Genomic DNA, 16980 nt, shown 5'->3' on the forward strand with positions numbered 1-16980 from the left:
CACACGTACGGTCTCTCACCGGTGTGCAACCTCAGATGCACCGTGAGATTTCCTTTCAGAGTAAAAGTCTTCTCGCAGAACGTGCACTGGTAGGATTTGATCCCCCTGTGATACATCATGTGATATTTTAAATGCGTCTGCTGGACGAACCTTTTGGGACACTCTGGACACGAATAGGGTCGTTCGCCCGTATGTATCCGCATGTGCGAGATCAGCGAGCTTTGCAATCTGAAGGTTTTACTACAGCACACGCAATAAAACGGTTTCTCGATGTTGTGCACGTTCATTAAATGAACGTCGAATTGCCTCTTACTATTCAACATGGTTTTGCAGATGTGGCACTCATAAAACCGCTCCTTATGGACGGTGTTGTGGATCTTCAACGCTCTTTCATTGGCGAACGTGATGTTACAAAGCTCACAAACCTGCGACTCTGTTGAGGTCAACACCGGCTTTAGATGTCTGTCTTCGTGGATTTTCCGGACGCTCCGCAAACTGAACTTCCTGTCGCAATACGCACACGCGTGCGGTTTCAGCCCCGTGTGCTTATTCAAATGGTCATCCAGTTGGATTTTCGTGCTGTAACCCTTCCCGCAGAACTCGCACATGAACCTCTTCGGCATGTAGTGGTTCTTCAAGTGTCGGCTGAGATTCACTTCGTATTTGAACATCTTTGAACAAATATGACACATGAAACTGCTCTGAGAGTGCACGCCTAAGATGTGAGATTTTAACATTTTGTTAAGAAACATTTTGTCGCAATGGGGGCATTTAGTTTTGGGGCGGCAATGTTTGTGCGTTTTGTAGTGGTCCATCATTCGCGTGACTTCTTCGCCGCATTTGTTGCATTTTTTTATTTTGGGCTCCGGAGGCGGCGCTTCCACAGGGGTGATGTTCTCCGTGTCCTCGACTTCTTTGCTTGCTTTGGTGTTTGGTGCTTTCACGGGTTTTACGTCTAAATTTTCGTTGTTCAAGATTTTGGACGGTTTCTTCTTAACAGTTTCAATCTGCGTGTCTTTTTTGGACACTAGTTTATCGCATCCTGTTTTGATCTGATTCAGAACGAATTGCGAGTGCTTGCATTGTCGGATGAAAATCGCGATGTTCTCTAGTTCTTTGAAACAAGTGACGCAGATGTTGTCGGGGATCTTCGACTCTAAAAAGACCTTAACAGAGGAAATTAGAATCAGCCATTCTTGGTTTTACCTCGACGACCCCAATAACAGTGGTGGTAAAGGCACATTTAACTCTTTTGATGTTCCTCAGTTTACCATTCTTCAGACACAATTTACAGACGTGACTAAAAGTTGAGGCGATCTTGACGTTTCCATTAGGGGGCGCCACTAAAAATCCGAAATTCAAAACAAAATTTTATCACCATTTCTACTACCTTTTTCCGTGGGCTCAATTTTTTTTTCTTGAGTCTGATTTATAACAACTAGATCCGTTTCCGTTTCCTGTGGAGAGTTTTGAAGGACATTCATCAAAATGGGGCTACTTTCCGTGCCCTGAGTATTCTTTTGAAGGACATTCGTCACAGCAGCACCACTTTTTGTGTCTTTAGTAGGGTTTTCAAGGACATTAGCTTGAAGGTACATTGGTCCTTGACCAGTGACAACTTAAAGAGACCAAGTTAGTTTTGTTCTTTCAATTCAAGCCAACTTACTGGGTAATAAGAAAATACGCGCCGGAGTTGGAGTAGGCGCTGGTAACTCCACCACTTCTTCATCTTGAGTCAAGTCAACTAAAAAACAAAATTAACTCAATCTACTTAAGTTGAGTGAGTCTCACTTTTTTCCACTGGTTCTTGTTGAACTGTGCCCCCTTTTAAACTCATGGAAGCCCCTGGTGTCTCTGCTGGTTCTGCAACTACTCAAAATTCACTCTTTGGGGGTGTAAATTAGGATTACTGACCACTGATCTCTTTTGGGGGGAACAGAGTCGGGACGGCTATCGCAGAGAGCCCCCTTTTTGTCCCGGGGACCACATACTCCGATAAAAAGTGTTGTTCACACACTATATAGCTGTTATAAATCTCATCCACTGAAAGATTATTCAATTTAGGGTTACAAACATTAGCCACCCATTGTTTAAACAAACGGGGGTCCTTTTTCGGGAAGCGATGTCTTTTCGAAGTTTTATCTTTGCAATTGGGGACGCAGCACCGATGTTTAGATTCGGTTATGCGATAATAAGTGTGGTCCATTTTTCTGGCGCCTGAAAACAAAACCGACCGCCGAAACGAGGTTATGTTGTGTTTTTGACAGGTTTTAGACGCGGTTTTGACAGTTGGCAGTTGGATTTTGATGGCGGAAAAATTTGAAATTTAAAAAATTTTTGATTTTCTATGGGCTTTTTAAGCGTTCAGCCTCAGATCGGCCTTGAAAGTCATTATTTTAGAGATTACATTGAATTCTGAAACTCCATATTTTACTATTAATCACTTTTTGTGCTTTTTATTTAACTATAATTAAAACTGATAACCTATTATGATTATATCGGATACGATAAATTACCTGAATCCCCAGTGTTCAATTTGAATAACGAAAACTATAATTCTAAATTCACCAACACCTACAAACTTGAAATACAATTATGTAAAAAGATAACACTCATCTCGGATTTTCTTATAAAAACATTGATTTAATAAACACCTTCTTCATTCTCCAAAATGAAGTCAATTTCACTCGTCTTATTACTCTTCGCGCTCTTCCAGTATTCATTAGGACATTGTACAGGTGAACACTGTATTTTTTTGCCTCAAATTAACTAAACTTTGCAGTTTACCCAACTCGACGTCCACCAATCATGGACTTGGAACCGCTAGAATATCGCAATTTCAAGAGCCAGGGCTGCAACCAAAAAACCATCGATTTGTTGAATCAAGTGCTGGAAATTGAGAAAGAAAACAGACTGCAATTGAAAGAGCTCGTTCATTTAGCGCGTGGAAAATATCTGGCGATGGAAAATGAAGCTAGAGGCGATTTTGATGAACCTAATTCTCAAGAAGAGGTGGTTAAAGTTGCAAAACCAAACTTTAAGTCCAGGATCAGCAAATATTTTATATAAGGAATTGAAGTTTTGGCTTCGATTATTGAATACGGCGGGAATAAAGGTTTAAAAGCACTACTAATCGATGATTTTATTTCTAGGAATTAAAATTCTGTTAGCAAAACTGACTAAAAAGATTGGTTTTATAAAGGACGGATTTGAAAATTGATTTTTTTCGAAGAAATTGTATAGCTGAATCTAATTCAGTCGATATCTCGCTTGTTTTTTGGAGTAAACTTATGTTATTATACATCAGTGAACGCAGAATTTTCCGCAGATTCCAAATCTGGGATTGAAATTCTGATACGACAACAAATAACTGAGTTATGACCGATCAAAGTTTCGGAAAGTTGATTTTCGTTTTTCCTCATTTTTCGTAATTTTTAAAGTTAAATATCTCGGAAACTATTAGAGATATTGAAATGCGGTTTGCGCCATCGTTTTTCTCGGCTCATTTTACGTTAGAAAAAGTGCTTAAAAGCCCAAAATTCGTTAGTCGATTTTTCGCGAAAAAAAATTCCGACTCAAACGATGAAAATTTTTAATTTTTTTAATTTTTGGCCATAGCTTGTAAGCCATTTGTCCGATCGATCTCAAATTTGGTCGGTAGATAGATTTCGAGCTTCTCTTTCGACTGATGTATAATTCAAAGCTATTAAACGTCGTTTTCATTTTAAAAACATTGATTGAAAATCACCCTAAAATGACATTGTCAAAACAATTTTTGACCAATGCCTCGTTTATTTATAAAGCAAACTCAACCAATTTGGGTCTCATTTTACGCAGAATTTCACGCTGAATCCAAAAACATGAGAATTTTCAATTTTTGTCAACAAATAACTGAGTTATGGCCGTTTGAAATTTTGGGTTGTCGACAGAGGGCCAAATTTTTGAAGGTTCGAAACAATTCGTGCTCGATATCTCGGAAACTATTTGAGATATTGAGATGCGGTTTGCGCCATCGTTTTTCTCGCGATTTTTTACATGAGAAATAGTTCTTTGATATTCCAAAAATCGAAAGTTGTAGTTTTTCGCGAAAATTCAGTTCTAAGGTCGATAAATTTTTTATCTTATTAGGAGTAAAGTTGCGTTGTTATAGTTCATTTTACGCAGGTTCCAAATCCGGGGTCAATGAATTATTCTCGAACAATAATGTGTTGAACTTCAGTACACATTAAAGACCTTTTTTTAATTAAACATTGAAGTATCTGCAAAAACTGTATCGATAAAATACTGTGACTATTGTTTTCGAGTAACAAAGAATTTCTTTAATTTATTTGCATAATAAATATTCCCAGATAATTAAACGTCTTGCTTTTACGCTCCCACAACTAAAACAAGGAAATTACACATTCAATTTGTGACATTTTTATGGGAAATTTGAATTTGTGGGGTTAATTAATTCGTACCTTGCATAAATCGGTGTTTGAAATTGGAAAATTAAGATTGAAGAGATGCAAAAAGGAAGGAAGAGTAGAATAGAAGATTTTTTTTATTAAAGTGCATGGTAAAAACATTTAAAAAAAATCGAGCAAACGTTAGATGCAAAAAAGGTACCCAAGTACGAATAAAGTATCTACTATCATAGGTAAACTAACAGCTACTATACATAGGTCAGTCAAAAAAATAATTTAAAGTAATATTTACTACAAAGTGAAAAAATGTTGAAGAAATTTTGCATCATTTTTATTAAAATAAAAATTAAGTGCAAGACTGCAGAAGGATCATGAACTAGAGGTAAAATGATCCCTCGATTGGGGTAAAATGATTCCTTTCCATTGTAAGGATGTGTTATGTTCAAAAAGTTTTATAAGTTAAGCAAAAGTTAGTGGAAACAGTGAATACATTTAAGTATTAAAATAAAAACAAAATAAACTTAAATAACAAGAAGTAAAACAACAAAATAGAGACTCTTAGTGAAGACAAATAAACATTAAAAGAATTACATTGCTTTAAGAAGTTTTTAATTCAGCCAAACAGAAATTGCAAGTGAATATATTTTTCTCTTCGTCTACTCTTGTACATTGATCATTAGTCCATTTTTGGCACACTAATCCAATCCTCTTCTTTTGAAGAGTGAATTTTTTTTTCAGCAAAAAATACATTTTGAAAAGAATCTTTCTCCCGTTTTTGTTTTTTTATCACTGTCTTTTGTCAAATATCATTTACAATTTGACAATTATTCGTATTAGATGTAAAATGAACCCGGGATCGTTTTACTTAGTACCTAAGTGATCGTTTTACCCCAAATGTAATAAGAACAAAGAACATAATCTATAACTGTTACTTCAAGAGGAACACTCATGGTAGCCAAATACTTAACTGATACTTTAAATGTTGCTTGGGTATAGACAATTAAATTGATACATACAGGCTGTTTTTGAAATACACAACCAAACAGAAGTTTACACATCGTAAGTTGGCAAAATTTGGTGTTTATAAATGTTTCTAGCATCAAGGGTGGCTCTGGAATTCCTGCCATGCACTATTTTGCCGCTTTGTTTTCATAGTGAATATAACTATCTTGAAAATTATTTACAATGTTACTTACGTCAACGAAGTTCCAGTTACAATTTTGTGTCCAAGTTTTTGATTTTAGGTTTTAAACCACAACTAGAACAGTTTATTTCTCAAAACTTACTTTGCTCCATGTTTGAGGTTAACTGCAAATGTCAGTTGAAAAATCGAAACCCACATTTGTAATGAGCGGCAAATTTCTTTGACATTTCATAGCCACCCTAGAAGCTAGAAACATTTATAAACACCTTGTATAACAACATAGAACAACAAGGACCACAAAGAAAAAGCGCTTAAATCAAATCACACTGAAAATACTAATATTATAATAAGACGCCGTACAAACTTAGAGGTCTTCATTCATTTGTTCGGTCTCAATTACAGCATTTCTTCTAGATTTCGTGTAGATGACGACTGCAAGTTAAACAAGTTACAGTTAGTAATAAAAACAATGGCGAATGTAAATCTTACAGAAGGAGACTCAATTTCAGATGTTTTTCTTGGAGTTTCTAAGATATTTGGCCTAACTTCTGGTCTCTATAAATCGACCCAATTTAGTGACTGACAAATTTGAATAAAAACTTACAGGTGATTGACGATTCATCTCTATATAATCGTTTTGTACCCTTTTGGATATTTTATCCTTCAAGTAAAAACAATATAAAAGAATTATAACTATTGTTGAAAATATTAAAGTAATGATAATGGTTATTGTGATGGGAACTATGCATCCTTTGCATTCATCAGGCGCTGCAGTTGCTAACAATAAAATATTAATAGAAAAAATTAAATCAGCTCGTTGTTCTCACTTGTATCTATCGATTGAGGAGATGTTGTAGATATTGGAGACAATGAAGATGTTGTCGCTTTACATGTATTCAACCTTGATTGAACTTGGTTCACTGAATTTCAAAAAAAAAAAAAAGAAATTAACAAAATTTATAGAGAATCTTACATTTCGTTTTTGTGACGTTTAGATCGTTTGTACAATGTTCAAATTTTTCAATAATATTTTTACAAATTGCGTCAAAAAAAGGACATGTTTCTTTTTTTAACAATCCGGTATTTCCAGTGTCATGAGATTCCTCTACAAAACAAAAATTAAGAGAATTATTTTGATGATTAGCTACCAGTCCAACCAAATAAAAGTATCTTCCAAAAGAACGCAGAATTAAAACACGCGTTTGACAAAACTAGTAAATCTGTACTTAAACTACATCCGACGTTTCCAAAAGTATTTAGTGCAACGGGGGTCCAACCACTGGTAACAATAGTGTTGTCAAAAATCTGGAAAAATTTGTAGTGTTTGAACTAAAGGTAAAAAATACGTACCACTAAAGATAAGTTGGCGAGAGAGACATGTAAATGGGAAAGCTCTTTATTCAATCCTACACACTTCAAAGAAACGTTTGCTTCACATTGAAGACAAAATGAAATGTGTAAAACTGATTTTTCCTTTGGAGGCTTCAAATCAACGTTATTTTGAGGTTGACTAAAATAATTGTACTTGACTAAAAATAAATGTTATCCCCGCAGAATAAATTTTGATTGATCTTACCATTTCTCTTCGCCTTAACTTTTTGTGTATGAGATCCTTCCAACACTAATTTAGAAATCGGAATACAATCAAAATCTTCGCACTTTATCACTAAATGCCGATACTGGAATAAAATATAAGCATGTTTTTTTCTTACTTTCCACGATACGAAGACAACATGCTTAGACAAGTTACTAGTTTCGATATTATTTATCTAAAAACGAAGTTGTATTGTTATCAGAAGAAGATTTCAATATCGTTACCCCCAAGGTACAAACGTCCATTTTATCACAATGCGAGGAATTCGAGCAACGGAGTGTTTTATTCGAGTGAACATGAAATTTGTAGTTATCAAATTCGGGATGTCGTTCACCATACAAGCGAAAAGTGATGTTTGGTATTTCGTCCACCCAAATGTAAACATTGCCTTCACTTCCTAAATGATTTTCTAAAACTGAATAAGTTGGGATGAATGTGAAGAAGTTTTTTGAGGGAAATAGTTGGTTTTCCACGCTATTGGTAATGGGCGGGGATCCCGTTTCAAAAAACGTTTTTTCTTCTTGATGGTCAAATCTAGAAAAAAATTCCGACTCCTGAAGACAAAAACGGGTTGTTATTAATTGGTTAATTATTAAGATTGATGCAGACCTCGGATTGTCGAATCATATATATTATTACCAACGAGGAGATAAATACGTGTGTGCACCATCTGATCTATAAAAAAACGAAAAAGAAATGTCAAAACTCGTTGGTTTTTATTCCTATATTATACAGTATTATTTACAACATGGCGTTTAAGTACGACTCAATGCATGTGTCGCATGTAAAATACGTAGAGCCAGCCTCCCACTTCACCCAATAAGCAAATCTAATTAAATTAACAATTTTTTTTTTGTACAAAAATAAGATAAAGATAAATATAAACGTAATTGTTAACGTATTACCATCTTTTAAGTTATAGAAGGAAAATTTCATCATCATAAATGACGGTTTTACTATGAAAAATCTTATCTTATTTCATATCTGTTCAAATATTTGTGTATTTCATATCATATGGGGTGGAAATGGTCGCGTGTTGCCCAGGCTTCATACGTATTGCTAAAGCCTCATTTCCACAGTCCGTTCTAGAGAGAACCGAATTTGATTTACGATAGAATTTGAGTTATTGCACCATGTTTTGCACCTTAGGTTTACGATTCGGGTGGACAAGCTGGTTGAAACGCCGAACCACCACACAGACTGCTGCATTTGATAATAACTAGACTTCGGACAAAATAATTGTCTTGCTCCGCCCAGATCTCCCTATCACAATAAGTTAATAAGGTATTATCAAAATTACAATTTATTCCCAAACACCAAAAAAAATGTCAAAAAAATGCTGACGCGCGCACTCTCCCAGCACTTTACAACCGGCAACATCGTCGATGGTGACTTTTTGGTGATAAAATCAAATAGGTTAGCTGCCTAATTGACAATTTGGTTACACAAAACGGCCTTTCAGGCTATGGTGAGTCTTTTCACTATTAAATCATTTGATTTGCAATCCAACAGGCTGTAAAAGAAACGTTTTTAACGGAAACACTGCCTAATTTTCAGAAATGTCAAAAATTTGACAACTATTTTCTCACCAAAAATGTCCCTAGGCAACGTTGCCGGTTGTAATGCAGGGGAAAATTGCGGTGTTGGTGGTTTTTTTAAAAAAAACAACGGACTTTAGAACAGTTTGTTTCTCAAAACTTACTTTGCTCCATATTTGAGGTTAACTGCAAATGTCAGTTGAAAAATCGAAACCTACATTTGTAATGAGCGGCAAATTTCTTTCACATTTCATAGCCACCTTGATGCTAGAAACATTTATAAACACCTTGTATAAATGTGGATTAATTTTAATAAAAATGGCGATAAATGTAGATGAACCTACTTATTTCCTACATTGAAATTTACAGAATCATTGTATGAAAACAGACGTGAATGATTGCAAGTAGGTGCGTTTCTTATCTCTATGAGTGGATTTACGCTTTTGAAATAACCGACAGTTCTGTATTTTTGTGGATTTAATCAGTGTTACTACTTGAAAATTTGAATATTTAATTTCGTTCTATGAATTGAATTTTCTGGATATTAGTGAAAGTTGACATACCAGACATATCCACGTAATAAGTAACTTGAAGTATAAATAAAATGAAATAAATTCATGAACATTCTGTTCGACATCGGTTCGGCCAACATTTCAACTCAGAAGCAAGACAGAACAAAACACAGAACGCAGAGAATAATTGAAATTAGCAGTTCCTTTGGAGAAAACTTTGCAAATAAACAATGCACTTCAGAATTTTTGTATACTTAATCTTGTTAAATACGAATAAATATAATGTTACTAGATTTCAATTGATGATTCTTGACATTATTTTACTGATGGAAAAGTTATTTTGTGCGCCTCCGTCATTTTTCATAGCATTTGTGATACTCATTTGCGGCAAGAAAATCACCTTTTGAATGTCTAGGCATCACACGTGACATTTCGAATAGTTGGTTTTATTTTACAAGTTGGCATCGCTGCATAAATGTCAATAGTGTGAATTTGTGTGCAGATTTGGAGGCCAATGACCATCGAAAATAATAAAGGTAAATTAATTAAGTGGAGATTCCACAAAAATTTGCTGAAACACATTTGAATTTACATTAATCTGCAATCGTTTGATTTGAATGGGGTGCTACCAACCTATTTCCCAGCTGATGAAATTCTCCTAAATGAGGGAATGACGTTTCAAATTCAAATCAAAAGTCAAAATAAATAACTATTAATAATTGTCGGCGCACAAAATTTCGTGTTTGACACGGCTAGAAAATGTTTTGGAAATGCTCGGAAATTGAAATCAATCAATTGAATTTCAATACTTTCCTTGCATTTCCAAAAGACCATTTTCTAGCCTAGTGAAACAAATAACTATTAACATCAAGCTAAATATTGCAATGAAACCGGTTTAAATTTTCTCCTTTGAATTTTTTTTAAACGATCTGGTCCACTGCTTCAATTTTTTAAGATTAACGATTTCTGTGTAATAATTTCACGTTAAATAAAATAATAGTTATTTGTGTATCAAGGCCAAAAAGTGTGTCAAAGTGGCACTTTTTGGCCGTGTTACACACAAGATTTTTTAAGCAACATCATTAAATTTACAAGTTAATTAATTTGTATTTATGATTTATTGATTTAATCATTTATAACAACTGAATAATTGTAAATATTTATGAATCCTTCAAAAAAGTACATATTTTCTTTACATGTGCAGTTTCGGCATGTGTAACTTCACAATTTGTATGAATTAGGTTTAATGTGCTTTTTGATGTTTAATGTGATTTTTCATGTTGTTGCAGCAGCCCTGCTAGACATGTTCATTTCCAATAATTCAACACGTCTTTGTTGCACTTTACAGCAGTTTGTCGATTTGATTTTACCCAAATAATTAAAAATTTGGGGGTAATGTCGGTATCTTGATGTAATATGCAAAACTATAGATAGATGGCGCCACCTCAAATCGGCCAAAAATGTTTGCGGCCAGAAAAGACTTACTTTTAGGCCGCTTTTGAGGCATAAAAATTCCATTTTTAGTTTAAGTCGCCTGAAAAATAAGTTTTTCAAACCTGGAGCTTAATTTGTAGATTTTATGAAGTAAGAGCATTCACTTCACGCTAAATTTTACTATCCATGAAATTCCAAGCGTCAAAAAATAAATATTTGCTGTGAAACATAACTTTTAAACACCCATAAGCATTTCTAAACAGTTTAACTTGAGCTGATATTTATTATACAGGTTAGGTAACGTTACGGCCATAGACTAATGGGTAATTAATGAAGGCAAACTGTCTCGGAATTCGCAATTAAATTATTTTTTTTCGTTTTAATTAAAAAGCTACAAGGTTTGAAAGTTGACCAATAGAATAGCTTCAAATAATTTTTCACTTTTACAGAAATCCAAGTAGCTTTCGGACCAAACGAATAATTTGTCACTTTCCCGTCACATTTGAAGTTTTAAATCAGTGGCGTCAATAAAAGGGAAAAACAATAACGCACTTTTATTCAAAAAACAGACAATAAAGCAACACTACAAATGGCCACCATCTTGTTGAACACATAATTGTAAACGACGCAACAATGTTTCCTTTATTGTACCCAACACGTTTTCGTTTGGACGAACTTGATTTGTGATGTCCACAAAAATGGAACAAGTACGCCACTGATAAAAAATAAGAACTGTCAGTTTGACGTCAAACAAAAAAAATTCCTTCAGTAACTCTGATCCAAATTTTATTTAAATTTTAACTGATTAATTAACTGATTTAAATTTTAACCTTATGCAAATTGTTCCCTGATTGGTCACATTCAAAACTTTCCAGCTCTTAAACGGTTCAAGAAAAGATAAATTTTACGTACCAAATGATTTAACATCACGTAGATTAAAGATAAAAGCAGGAACTGAGTAAGAAGAGCAACGAAAAGTTAACGTTTCCTTTGTTTAAAAATGACATCATTAATCAACATACAAAAGCAGTTTTAAATATTTGTTTTACATTTACACACGTTAGTCTACAATTATTTTTGATTATTGCATGCGAACAGAATGGAAATTATTCTCATTCCTAAAATTGTCTCCTAAAATGGTGGATGCGCCAGGTTTAATATTCGTCTTAATAAGTATTGGATGAAAAATTGCTGATCACTTTCTTGTTTAATCACTAACAATAAGATTAGTCATTTCAAACATAAGAACCACACATCCGTTGCCAGTTTTAAATATTTATGCCGCGACAACAATGTGAATGCGAGCCCACAGACTGTAAACAGGTTTTCATCGAAGCAGCTCATTTCTATTTTCAGTTTTCTGACTTAAAACATGACAAGTAACAATGCCACGGGTGACATTCCAAAACCCCAATCCTTGTAAAACTGAATTACACCCCTTTCCACCAATGTCACGTCTTTTCCAGCCGAGAAAGAGTTTTTAGAAGAATTCAACAAATACAACACCAGCTGGTGGTTCCTCAGCATCGTCATTTTTAGGTGTTTCGCCCCCTTCAGCTTAGCTCTTCAAACAGGAATCTTCGAGTTACCGGGGAGTATTGACACGTATTTAAGACAGGAGAAGAGGGATGTTACAACCGACGTCAATAAAGTGGTCAAGAACTGCAGAAAATCGGTTTTCTTATGGACGAACGTCCTGAAGAATATTGGTGTGTTTGTAGGGGCCCCACTCGGGGGCGTCTTAGCTGACGTGTAAGATTGTACGCAACTCCACCGTGGTCAATAAAACAGCTTCTTCAGGTTCGGAAGGAGGAAAATTGGTTTGTGTTTCTCCACGGTGGCAACTCTATCTTCAGCCCTCGTAATGTTTGTTGGAAACGAACAGATCCTTATACTCCTCCACGCACTTAGTGCTGCTTCCTGTACCATCGTAGACACCGTCACTCTTATCACTTGTAATCATCGTCGTTCTTCACCCCAAAATAACTAATTTTAACAGGCGCGGAAATCTCGAACACCAAACACCGCTTCTTGGTTCTGTACACAATCAGCACCTCCACCATCGGTTCTCTCGTCATGGACGCTTTTACAAGAACTGTCTTAGTGTGGAAGTACCAACTCCTCTACGTCGCCACAGCTAATTTAATAACAATCTTTGTTTGTTGGTACATCCCCGAATCCCCTCTTTGGTTGTTAACACACAACCTGACAACACCAGCGTACCAACAACTCGAAGAAGCATCGGGAAAAAATTACACAATCACCGGAGAAAACAAAAAAATGAAGACAACGGAGTTGATTCAACTAATTTTTCGGTTTTTCGCCAAAATCCGAAGGAGAAACTTTCTTTTACTTTCGCTCTCAATGTTTGTCGCCGCCTCCAGTTACCACAGCGCACGTAAGTAATAAGGAGGACAATCAATCTTATTCTTTCGCAGGAATATCAGAACTGTTACGTGTCAACTGCGAGGATGAATTTGGTTTTATTATAATCATTGGAGAGATATTAAGGTGGGGTTTGTTTGATAACGAAACAAATTAACGGGTTTTGCAGCTACTTGCTCCTTTTCCCGGTTTATGGTTCCCTGCAGAAGCGCTGCGGGCTGCTATTTATATTCTTGTTGTTAATTCTGAGGTCTGTGATCGGACTCGCCACGCACAGTAAGAAACAGTATTAAAAAGTAGCGTTTTATTTTTTTCCTGGTCTCTCGAGCCTCCGAATCAAATTCGGTTTGTGGTGGATTGTGCTTAACAATTTTCTTACTTCAAGAACCATTTTTATTATCCAATTTTGAATCTCCCGAATTTTGAAATTTTGAATCTCCCGCTCGAAATTTCGAAGCTGTCACTACATTAATCTTGTTTTTTACGTTTATTTGTACGCGGATTGTGCCGAGGACCTCAAAATCGCTTAAAAAAAACAAATTTGTAGTAAAAAAGTTAGTTTAGGCATAAAAACCACCTGATTTCGCAGGACACAATTCGAAATTTCGCGCGGGAAATTTGAAAATTTTACCTTTTTTATTCAATTTTGTCTAACCGCCGTAACGACACAGACTTGTAAAAATACCGCTCAGATCAAGAATTCTTCAGAGCACAATCCACCCCTTTGCAAGCTCAAGAAAGCAGAAAAAAAATTCCCGATTGTTTCCAGAAATCATCGAAACTGTTTATTTCAACGCGTTTGGTATCTTGTTCGGCCACACAGCTCTCTGTTTAAACTGGTTATACTTCATCGAAGCCTTCCCCACTTTTGTAAGAGGAGCTGCAGTGGGAAGCAGCACCGCGATTTTAGCCGCGACAGCCCCCATTTTCCTGTTTGCTGAAGAGGTAGGTGCGACGGCCCAACACCCCTCTAACACTTCGTTTTAGTTCCTCGACCGTTTTCTTTATCTTGTCGTTATTTTAATATCGGCACTCTTGGGAGCGTGTGTTGTTTGTGTCCCTGAAACCCCCTTAAAAGCATTGTCGAACCAAAAACCATACTAATAAAGACACTTTTATTTCTTACAATTCGTGTTTCTACTAGTGTAAAAATATGATATTGAATTGGCCGCAAAGAAGCGTATTGTTGTTTTGAACACTTCTGGTACCGCTGCTCCGAGTCTTACTTCTTCAGCAACCCTTTCAATCGTTTAACTGGGATTTTCACCAACAGCCCCCAAACCGTCGCAAATCCGACTAAGTAAGACACAAATAAAAGAACTTGATGCGCTAGTCTCAACCTCTTTGCTTTGATGCGCGCCTCCTCCAAGTTACTCCACGGCTCTTTGACTAAGAACGCTCGGATTCCTTTGAAGTAGCTCCTCAAGTAAGAGATCCAGTTCATTGCGGCCAAATCAAACGGGAAAATCTTCCTGTCCGCTTCGTTCATCTTCCTCCACATTTTTTTCACGTTGGTGTTGCTGAAGGTCCACTCGTGGGCCATGAAGTACTCCATGTGGTACCGGGAGGTGTTAAATTTCCGGTACTTTGACACCATTGTTGGTGGTTTCAAACGAAGGAGTGAAAGGGCGTCGATGATGAGGGCCGGAAGGTAGTGGTAAGTGATGTTCAATAAGAAATTTAACAGTCGCGATTGTTTGGTGATGGTCATTCTGGGCGCCCAAAGACACCTGTTGAAAGGATATCTTTCGGAGTGCACCATTATGTTCAATTTGATGAACTCGTCGTACGTTATGGGGTTATCAACCGAAGACACAAAGTTGTAAATGGGGATGTCGCGTCTAAAACAGTGTTAGGAAGCTTCTGTTGGTACAACGAAGAATTACCCTTTGAGGCTCTTTTTATGGACATCCCAGGCGCTGGTGATCAGTGCAGCCACCGCCATATCCACGGGGACCAAATCCACCACGTTGCGAATGTCGCAGCAGAAGAACCGCGTGAAACCCGACGCCACTGTTAGGACAAGAATGTTGGGTCCTCCGAGGCTGTCGGTCCAACCTTCCAGAGGCTCTTGGTAGGTTGAAATTACTACAAAATCTCCCTCATAAAACGTTGATTGGACCCTTATAACACTACCTATAGACGGTCGGAAAATACCAACAGGTAGATTCTTCGCGTGCTCTTTGATTAGCAACTCCGCCACGGCTTTGGTGAAGCTGTACGTGTTGGGCCACTTTAGTAAAACTCTGCAATGGCGATACTAGAGTGAGAATTTACGCGAAATTTCATACTTCTGAGTGAGTTTCTCCGCCTCCATTGGGTCCTCCAGCGTCGTTTCATTAACATCGAAATCCAAGCCGTCGTAAAAGACTTCCTCGATGGTTCTAAGGTAGCAGTTGGCATAAGCTGTCGATACATAAATAAAAGCCTACGGAATAAACCCAAGTTCTCTCTTCTTTACCTTTAAATTCTCCATCTGCTTGCACAGCCCCATTATCTTCCCCGTCATCCCCACATTCGTCTCGTACGCAACTTTAATGTCTTCATGAAACCGTATCGTTGCTGCGACGTGGAAAACAACATTGACTCTCGCAACCAAAGTGTGGAGATCGTCTTCAGAGAGCCCCAGGTCAGGAAGGGTGTTATCTCCAACCACCACTCTCACGCGGTTTTTGAAATCCGGCCGCTCCTCCTTGAGTTTCAAAAACGGCTCGTTTTCTAACATCTCCTGGAGGCGCACTGAGACATCTTTCCCTTTTTTTCTTCGGATGAGGAGGTACACGACGGCGACGTCGGTGCTTCGGAGGAGCTTCTCCACGAGGATTTTCCCGATGAAGCCGTTGCCGCCGGTTATGAAGACGTGTTGGGATGAGTAGAATTCGCAGATTTCGGAGGCGGGCATTGTATTGACTTTGGGGCGATGGACACTGGGGGACACTCACCACTGACACAGTTTAAATGGTCTATAAAAGACGATCTATTTTCACTGGTATCAATGCTAAAGTAATAATAGAAGTTATTGATTGGAAGTGTTAAATTATTCAGGGTTTCGTGTACTTGGTTGATACGCCACTTAAAAGAAGCTCAGATCGTTACGGAAAGTGGAAGTAACGAGCTATGCGAAGGGAAAAGTGGGGCACCGTTACAGCCACCAAAATCGCTGTTTCTATACTAAAACAATATGCTTATAAATATCAGTTTTATTGAGAAAAAAAACCAGTTAATTTAGTTAATTTGAGAAACAATAAAAACCGAAACCATTGCGCAATAAACAGAACTTTTTTCAACTTCCAAACTGATGACCCCATTGTGCAATAATCTGTTGTTTTCAGTGAGAAAAATGAGAAAATTAAATAAAGGAATTGTCTTTAACCAGCGAAACAATCAATGGCCGTACCTAAAAAACCCAACATTAAATCCTTGTAATAAAAACCACTTTTACAGACTTTTGGAACTCCCATTCTCTGTTGTCTAATGGACAAACTTGCCTAGTTTTTAACCACCGTGAAATACAGTGGAAATGAAAAGCGTGCTGGAAAAAACCGCATCAAAAATGCCCCCTTTTTTAGCCCCCAACTTACATTACAGACCCCCCACGCAACTGTGCACTCTTCGCTAGTAGCAGAGGCCTGATTCGCCTGACATTCAATACACAGATCCATAATATGATTCCGACAAATAGCACAGTTATCCACGACAATATCTAAAAGAAACTAATGAGACGCGTTCGAGACACTAAGGGGGCTCTTACCCCAAGCCCAGAGAGCAACAGCGTTCCACTAAAAAAACGAAAAATCATCGTACAGAAAGTGAGGTTATGTCCAAATTTACCTTTTTCACTTCAAAGCGCTTCTTCTCGCCTTTTGAGCTGCTGGAAGTGGGAACCTCGACTTCGTCCACGTCCACGTCCATCGCTGATGCCATCGTCGCGTTTTATTTACTATATTTACAGCAAAACTCGAAATGT

At 37.0% G+C, this 16980-nt stretch overlaps 5 protein-coding genes across 5 annotated transcripts; 1 reads left to right on the forward strand and 4 right to left on the reverse strand.

Annotated features, from left to right (window-relative positions):
• Positions 1-1166: 1166 nt before the first annotated feature.
• LOC148166604 (uncharacterized) lies at positions 1167-1868 on the reverse strand. The gene is made up of 4 exons (XM_088049067.1): positions 1792-1868; positions 1667-1744; positions 1391-1618; positions 1167-1343 (listed from the first exon to the last, which is right to left on the reverse strand). Exons 1-4 carry the CDS (start codon positions 1835-1837, stop codon positions 1168-1170), a joined length of 528 nt encoding a protein of 175 aa, XP_087905193.1. The 5' UTR covers positions 1838-1868; the 3' UTR covers position 1167.
• A 5443-nt stretch (positions 1869-7311) lies between these two features.
• On the reverse strand, positions 7312-11861 carry LOC148166605 (uncharacterized). The gene is made up of 3 exons (XM_088048545.1): positions 11541-11861; positions 7754-7819; positions 7312-7698 (listed from the first exon to the last, which is right to left on the reverse strand). The coding sequence occupies exons 1-3, from the start codon at positions 11553-11555 to the stop codon at positions 7312-7314; spliced, it is 468 nt and encodes a 155-aa protein (XP_087904671.1). The 5' UTR covers positions 11556-11861.
• A 6-nt stretch (positions 11862-11867) lies between these two features.
• Positions 11868-12636, forward strand: LOC148166606 (uncharacterized). Its single transcript, XM_088049235.1, has 3 exons — positions 11868-12047; positions 12095-12380; positions 12429-12636. Exons 1-3 carry the CDS (start codon positions 12014-12016, stop codon positions 12616-12618), a joined length of 510 nt encoding a protein of 169 aa, XP_087905361.1. The 5' UTR covers positions 11868-12013; the 3' UTR covers positions 12619-12636.
• A 1526-nt stretch (positions 12637-14162) lies between these two features.
• LOC148166607 (fatty acyl-CoA reductase wat-like) lies at positions 14163-16118 on the reverse strand. The gene is made up of 5 exons (XM_088049232.1): positions 15475-16118; positions 15305-15441; positions 15150-15259; positions 14900-15101; positions 14163-14854 (listed from the first exon to the last, which is right to left on the reverse strand). The coding sequence occupies exons 1-5, from the start codon at positions 15913-15915 to the stop codon at positions 14236-14238; spliced, it is 1509 nt and encodes a 502-aa protein (XP_087905358.1). The 5' UTR covers positions 15916-16118; the 3' UTR covers positions 14163-14235.
• Positions 16119-16198: 80 nt separating this feature from the next.
• On the reverse strand, positions 16199-16969 carry LOC148166608 (RING-box protein 1A). Its single transcript, XM_088049236.1, has 5 exons — positions 16845-16969; positions 16765-16792; positions 16595-16716; positions 16460-16545; positions 16199-16410 (listed from the first exon to the last, which is right to left on the reverse strand). Exons 1-5 carry the CDS (start codon positions 16935-16937, stop codon positions 16398-16400), a joined length of 342 nt encoding a protein of 113 aa, XP_087905362.1. The 5' UTR covers positions 16938-16969; the 3' UTR covers positions 16199-16397.
• Positions 16970-16980: the final 11 nt, after the last annotated feature.

The sequence above is a fragment of the Gnatocerus cornutus genome, unplaced genomic scaffold (genome assembly GCF_029298725.1).
Source record: "Gnatocerus cornutus isolate USDA-ARS CGAHR unplaced genomic scaffold, icGnaCorn1.1 ctg00000023.1, whole genome shotgun sequence".
Taxonomy (NCBI): domain Eukaryota; kingdom Metazoa; phylum Arthropoda; class Insecta; order Coleoptera; family Tenebrionidae; genus Gnatocerus; species Gnatocerus cornutus.